At 42.1% G+C, this 7,117-nt stretch overlaps 1 protein-coding gene across 1 annotated transcript in view; it reads right to left on the bottom strand.

The window, feature by feature from the left end:
* Positions 1-1,678: 1,678 nt before the first annotated feature.
* DERL2 (derlin 2) overlaps positions 1,679-7,117 on the bottom strand; it is a 6,364-nt gene continuing 925 nt past the window's right edge. The window contains exons 2-8 of the mRNA XM_009885190.1: positions 6,751-7,108; positions 6,581-6,646; positions 6,228-6,301; positions 5,697-5,790; positions 4,964-5,159; positions 4,320-4,410; positions 1,679-2,284 (exon numbers count right to left, since the gene is read on the bottom strand). Of these exons, the coding sequence (XP_009883492.1) occupies positions 2,179-2,284; positions 4,320-4,410; positions 4,964-5,159; positions 5,697-5,790; positions 6,228-6,301; positions 6,581-6,646; positions 6,751-7,108 (985 nt within the window). The 3' untranslated portion in view covers positions 1,679-2,178. The remainder of the gene's footprint in view (positions 2,285-4,319; positions 4,411-4,963; positions 5,160-5,696; positions 5,791-6,227; positions 6,302-6,580; positions 6,647-6,750; positions 7,109-7,117) is intronic.

Raw genomic sequence — 7,117 nt, 5'->3', positions numbered from 1 at the left:
ACTACAGCCAAGAGGGGCAGAGACTCGACCGGCAGGTAACACCCTAGAGAGGCAGCTTTCATCCCAATTTATGATTTGTCAGCACAAACAAGCCCTGACATCACACACGGCTGACGATGCACTCTCCAGAGGCCTTCGGTATTTAAACACAGTCTGTGCGGGACAGGCTGCCCCAGAACGGGCTCAAGGGCAGTTAAAGGCCAAGGTGGGCGGTAGGCTGACAGCAACGGTCACTTTTGTCCTGGGGCACAGGTAAGCGACACTTCCAGGTTCTTCCCAGATAGGGATACTACAGCACTACTCTTTACAGAGAACAATCTTCCGTGCTCCACCGGAGTGGAAGGAGGCGTGTGAGGAAAGCAGCTTTGGAAGATCAAGGATGGACAAGACGCCTTACATGAGTTCGACGAGGTCACCCTCAGGAAGGGCCCATCAACTCCCCCACCCCAGAGCGGGGCCCTGGATTTACAGAGGGTTTCACCCCAGCCACAGTCTTCCGGCCTCATCCCCGCTCCCCAGTGTCCCACCAGCAAACTGCTAAGGGACTCCCCATCACTGAACTAAAAAATGGTCTTGATCTAATTCCTGTCTCAAAAGCTACCCTGAAGCAACACTGCCCAGAACAATTTTAGTACTCTTACAGAGTAAGATTTAAACGCTGTTTCAGAACTAAAGTCTGTTTTGGGGGGGGGGGGGAGGATGTATATCCCATAAATCTTCATAACCTTGAAGAGAGAAAATGCGGATACAAATAGACTTATCAGTTTTGTTTATCAGAATATCTAATAAGCTGCTTGTGGACAAAGCATTTCCCCATGAGATCCCAACATATTCATCTCCTGGACTACAAACAAGTGAAAAAACAGTAGCCAGTTCTTAAGAACAGCAAAATCTGAGACTAAACAAGGTGACCACATGTGTCAAGGGCAAGCCTATCCTCCCAAATCTGGGAGACAGATGCAGTTTCAACAATATCTGGTTTTATCTATCATGATATAATCAATAAAGGGCTACTCAGTACAGTCCATAACATCTTAGGAGTGACTGAATGCCATGACCCGAACTGTGCTCCAAATTCCTTTTGTGCCTCCTCATATAGATATCTATAATCAACAGAACTTCAAGCTAAATCCCACTCGGTGTCACTGACCAGTGTTGGGCACACAGTCATCCCACAACAAACGTCACATACAGACCACAAATTTAACATCTTGAGCAGACAATCCTGTTTCCTAGCAGTTCTGAGACACACTTGTGGGAAAAGCTTGCATTAATGCCGTCTCTTCAGGGACTTGCTTTTTCCAGCCTCTGGCTTTTCACCAGCTGCCTCAAGACTGTAGGATTACATTAAAGATTAACAAAAAAGGATCCACAAGACATTTTATTCAACTCATCATCTGAGATATTTGAGCAGTTCTGACTGCAGACAAGTTTTCTTCCCTAGCGCTCCAAGTCATTTAATAACCGTTAGAAGTGCGCAGGTGTGTGTGGATTTTGTAGAACTACCTATTTAAACAAACCGGCAAGACTCAACCCTGGGCATCTGAACACACGGTCTTTGGGGGAAAAGCCATCAAAATGCAGTCTCAGGCTGCAAGTGCATTCACACAGAGGCACATCCCAGAAACCCAACTGGCAAAACGAAAAGCCTGCATTATGCTGCACGCTGTATTTCTTACAATTCAAACAAGGCTGGAGATGATAGCATCTCAGATTTAAAACAAACTTTGCCATGGAAATAGGGACTTACGCTTTCAGCCGTCTTGTAGCTGTTTTATCCAAGAATAGAAAAATGAATTAAACCCCCAAAAGTTGTTTTTGTCCCCTGTAAAGTTTCCCGTATCAAATAACTTGAAAAAATGCTTTAGAAATCACTTTAAACAAGTACTCATGGTCTTGTTAACTGAAGTTGACAGGAAATCGTTTCCAGTTTCAGTTTTTTGGCTCCACTGGATTAGTATTTTCATTACCAGCACAATAAATTCCCTGACTGGGAAAGACACTGGTAGGCTGGAAGTGTCTTGGATTAGACTGCCATTTCATAAAGTGCTTGTATTCAAAACTATAGAGCCATCTAAAAGTGTCTTTTCTGCGATGGAGAATGAGAGAGTCCCCAGTACAGAACTTTTTTCAGGTCAGTCTCTCCCAGTTGTCGCTGGGTTTTGGCACAGACACTTATTAGCCTCCAAGGCGCTGACCTTCTCCCCATGCAAATCCTCCCGGTCGTTCTTCTGGCAAGGGATTGTAATTAGGATCATCTTCTGGTGTATCAAATATTGCTTTCCTGGAAAACAGAAATTTGGGGGTTTGGGGTTGTTGTTTTTTTTTTTTTTTTTTTTTTTTTTCCCCCCCCGTTTAGAATACAAGTTTCACAATAAGACCAAGACTGCTCAAACTCTGCACATGTACAGCATCCTCCCTCAGAAACAGCCTGCTAAAGCATTGGTGATTTACACCCAAGTCACATGTGCTCTCCAATTAGGAGCCATCTGGAAGAAGGTCTAGAATTATGTGCCTACATCAACTGAGACTGACAAGATTCAGCTGAAAGTTAAAATTCCACCTCCAGTGTAAGGTAGAATTTCATACAGCTAGCGTGCTCTCCCAGGACAGGATAAGAGAGCAAAACAGGAATGGGATATTGAAGAGCTCTTCGCATCTTGAGGAAGGGACAAAGTAAGAGTCAAATACAGGCAGTATTATCTCAATCTCACAGGCAGGATGACTGACAGGCAGACTTGAAATCCACAGAAAAGTCTGCATTTGGGACACTAGAGGCTTGGGTTTCCTATTTATCACAAAAATCATGCTTAATCTAGAAGGTTATTTCGCCACTCTCAAAACGAGTTTTAGATGTTCTCTCTCCATAGATTTGTTTATCCAGAAACAAAAGTGTAGTAGATTCTTTGACATAAACAAACAAACAAAAAATCACAGTCTGCACACAAGCAATCATTATATCCAAAATGTCTTAAAAGTAAAGTGTGTTTAACAAGACAGTTCTTAGAACAGTTAAAGGGATTATCTCTCTTCACTCAGAGTGACAGCCTGACTGATTTCAGAGAAGTTTTCAGAACAGAAAAAAAGAAAATACCAGGGGTATTACAGGATTATAGCTAAGGCATCAAAGAAAATTAAAGCATCTGGGAAAAAAGAAATCCACAATTCTAGACCCAGACAAGAATCATAAGCAGCATTCTGAACCCAGACACGTAAAATGATTTCAATGGCAGCCTGAAGAGAGGCTGACACTTCTTCCACAGAGGAAGAGAGTTACCGAGACAGCACACACTGCTCCCACAGCCTCCGGATTCCTCCTGCACACAGCTGGGTGCACATACCCTCTGTGAAAATGGGAAATCTCAAACATACCCTTATTGCATATGCATAATTGGACACTTAATTTGCTTAGAGGTGCATTTATGTGGAGGCAGCCCTCACCAGACATGGCCTTCAGCTCTTAAGGCCAAGTTAGATCAGTGTAGGCCTACAAAAGTGCCCAGCACAGCTGCTCTGGGACAGCCATTCCTGCAGCCATCACCTGGTACAATTACTTGCTGAAGATAAAGTCTATACTGAACAAAAATAAACCACCACTGTAAGTTCACTTGTCCGATCGAACAGGAATGACCCATCACTTAAACTAAGCATGGGTCTGAATATGACATTTTAATTACCCGGGCTTCTGGAGTCCAGTTCAAACAAACAAACAAGCAAGATAATTCCGTTCAGCTCTAGAGAATTCCAAGAGTCTCACAGAGCTCAACTTGCAATATCTCAAGTGCCCCATCATTTAGGAGAGCTGTTCTCAGCCACGCTGCTGTACAGCACTACAGATGATTACAGCCCTCCATGCAAGAGGGAACCAAGTAAGAATAGCACCACTCAATAGCGCAAACACTGAAGTCTTTTGCCAAAGTTGTGAAATAGAGAATGATTTACAGATGAAAAAAATATTAGATATATTTGATACCTCAGTCACACTGTTCATACACAGCAGGACTCTCACACTTCAGTAACAGGCGTGCAGCTTTGGTGCCACCAACAGGCAAAACTCAAAGACTAACAAGTGTTACCGAAGAAATCAAGGGTTACAAAACCCCTTTAGCCCTTCTCCGCAATAAGTCAGTTCCCCCTTACACATCTGTAAGACCCGCCTCCCTTGTTTGCCACATATGAGCTAATTCAAAAAGCAAGTACAGACACACCAGAATTCTGTCTCAAATGGTCTAATTTACCATAAGTAGATGTGACAGAATTATAGTCTTCCATGCAAGTACTTTTTCTACATCCGTTCCAAATCAGACACCAATACTTACAGGACAGATGGTGTTCTCAGAAGCCTTCTGCCACCGGGCTGATTGGGAAAGACATCCTCTAAGAAAAAATATATATGCCCGACAGCAATGCCTAGTATACAAAGAAAAGTCAAATGGTGATTTTTCAATACTTCTCCTTTACAACTTTCAAATGTGTCGCTAGTTTTCAGGGGGAAAAAACCCACAAAACCACATATTGTTTCTTTAACAGGAAATACAATAAGAAATACAGAAATACAAAAAACAATGAAGCAACTTGACATTAGATGAAAAGCTTAACTTACATTAGCACAAGGAAAACTGCTTGTCATTATTGAAAATACTGATGTTATGGCTTTATTAGCATTGATAAAAATAATAATATAAGCTATTTTACTTCAGTAGTCTGATACCCACAATCAGATTATGTACCTGGGCTGATCCCAAGCAATAAAAAGCCAAAGCATCATCCTTCCATCTTTGTTACAGCACAAAATACACTACAGTGCTTAGAAAGCAAGCAAAGCCTGGTATAACTATAGCACCATTATACCAGACTAACTAATGCTAAATAAGAGGCTTTTAGCCCTTTCTTTTTTCCATATTTTTTTTTTCATGTATAACACTAGCAGGAACAAAACATTGTGATTATTGCAATTCCTTACCCAGCAGATCCACAATGATGGAGTTCCCCAAAAGTAGTGAAAAGCCCATCAATACCCAGGGTAGAAATGGGGCTTGAAAGATGAGAAGACCAAAAAAGTTCATACGGACATAGGGATTCCTGCGGCTCCATACATACACGAGCATTATTGTGAATGCCTGACCCAAGAAAACCAAGTTCACAAACAGGCCAAAAACCTGTGATGGGTAGTTAAAGAAAACAGTTCATGAAGTAATTGTTGCGAGGTCAAGCATGAGAAGAATTTCACAGCTTAACCCATAATCCTATGTTTTCCATACAACTGCTAACTCTACTTTCCCAGGTTCAAGTAAATCAAACCTACAGTCAATCAAATTCAACACCTATAGCAGGATTCAGGGTACTTGCAGCATGAATAATCTCTTTAAAGTATAATTTAGCATGAAATCACCAAAGCACCAGCATTTCTCTTAGACAACCTGAGCGCGATTACACACCTGAGCAGTCCCCTCTTATCTGATAATCTCGTTTCCATAATCCTGTCAAGCAGTAAAAAGCCTGAAAGATCAGTACAGTATTTAATAGCAACTGTCACAAAGCATTCAAAGCTACTTTAACAAATACTGTTACCCCTTGTACTACAAACAAAATATATTATCATCTAAGAATTGAGATAAAAATAACAACATGGTTGCAGTTCTCATTCACTTATCTTTAGCTTTACTAAAGCAGTCTGGAATAAAATAGAAGGATACAGTCATTAAAAGTCCTCCAAAAAGGAACATAAATACAAAATCTGCCGTCCGACCTCGAAAAGAGCCTTCTTCAAGCATTCGGCAGTAACGATATCTGAAGTTGCAGGTCAGGAAAATTTGATTGCAAATGAGTTTAAAGAGAGATCCAAGTGGAAAAGGATTCAATTATACATAAACTTACATCTAAGTTTTGTATCAATTTACTTCACCAATTGGCTTTTTCTGGATGCCTCAGCAGAGAGGGCAGACCAGGAGAAAAGAAGTTACTTGGAATTTTCTCCTGTATGTCAGAAGCAACCTGATGGATCAGGCTTGTACGACGAAGTCTTAACACCACAAAAATAAGTGGCAATTTATGAAGAAGATCCTGTTGATGTCCATTCACGACATCAGTGAAGTCGGCATTGCTAAACTCCCAGGAACTTCATGGTGGAACAGAACTGAACTTTTGCCTATATGCATGTATAGCAACATGCCTATACTCTGGAGCTCTGCCTTCCAAGGAAAGAAAACAAACTTGATGAAGGATACAAAAAGATCATATTAAATAAAAAATTAAAGCCAACTGGTCCAAAGAATAAGTAGTTTGTGATTAACCTCCATACCTGGAAATAAAACAAATACAATGATTTTAAACAGGAGAGCTTATTTTTATTGTCTAAATAGAAAAGCAAGTAACAACGTAACTGAAATGTCCTTTACAGTCAATGAATCCAAGACCTAAGCTAAGATACAGTGATCTGCACTCTATCTTCATTAGTTTTTTAAGATATAATTCCAATACGAAAAGTCATAGTCACTTATAACACTCAATTTTGACAAGACAAGCATGTCTAAAATCAATAGTTTACTTAAAAACCTCCCATACTTTAGAAAACACTTACTTGAAAGTGTTTAAATATTAATTCAGGGTTGAAATACAGCTGAAAGGGTGTGATTAGCTCTAATTGCTGAAAAAGAAGAGAACATTTGATGGAATCAATACACCAAGAAAAAGCGATACTCGCCGAAGTAACCCGTTTTCTCTGTGCCTAAGAGCCAAACGAGCTCTCACGAGCTTTCTAGCAAACGCCAGTCTCGATAACCCCTTCAGCCTCCCGCTCGCGTAGTTATTATTTATTTGTGCTTTGCTCCTTTCCAGGTCTCCCGGCAACGGAGGCCCTGTAAACGCTGCTTTCCGGGGATCCCCTCCACTCTGAAGGCCCTGAGGGGAAGCGACCCGGCCCTGGGGCCAGCGGGGTGTCCCAGGTAACCCCTTCCGCAGCTTCCAAACGCCCTCCTCTCCCCAGCCCGCCCGCACAGCTCCAACGACCCCCGCCCCCCTTTCCCAGGCACCCTCCCTCAGCTCTGTCAGGCGGTGGGCGGCCGCCGGGGGCCCCACGGAGCCAGCCCCACCGCCCACGGGCCAGGCCCTCAGCGAG

The sequence above is a fragment of the Charadrius vociferus genome, unplaced genomic scaffold (genome assembly GCF_000708025.1).
Source record: "Charadrius vociferus isolate BGI_N301 unplaced genomic scaffold, ASM70802v2 scaffold54, whole genome shotgun sequence".
Lineage (NCBI taxonomy): Eukaryota > Metazoa > Chordata > Aves > Charadriiformes > Charadriidae > Charadrius > Charadrius vociferus.
The sequence above is the reverse complement of the archived record's forward strand: the minus strand, read 5'-3'. Positions and strand labels throughout refer to the sequence as shown.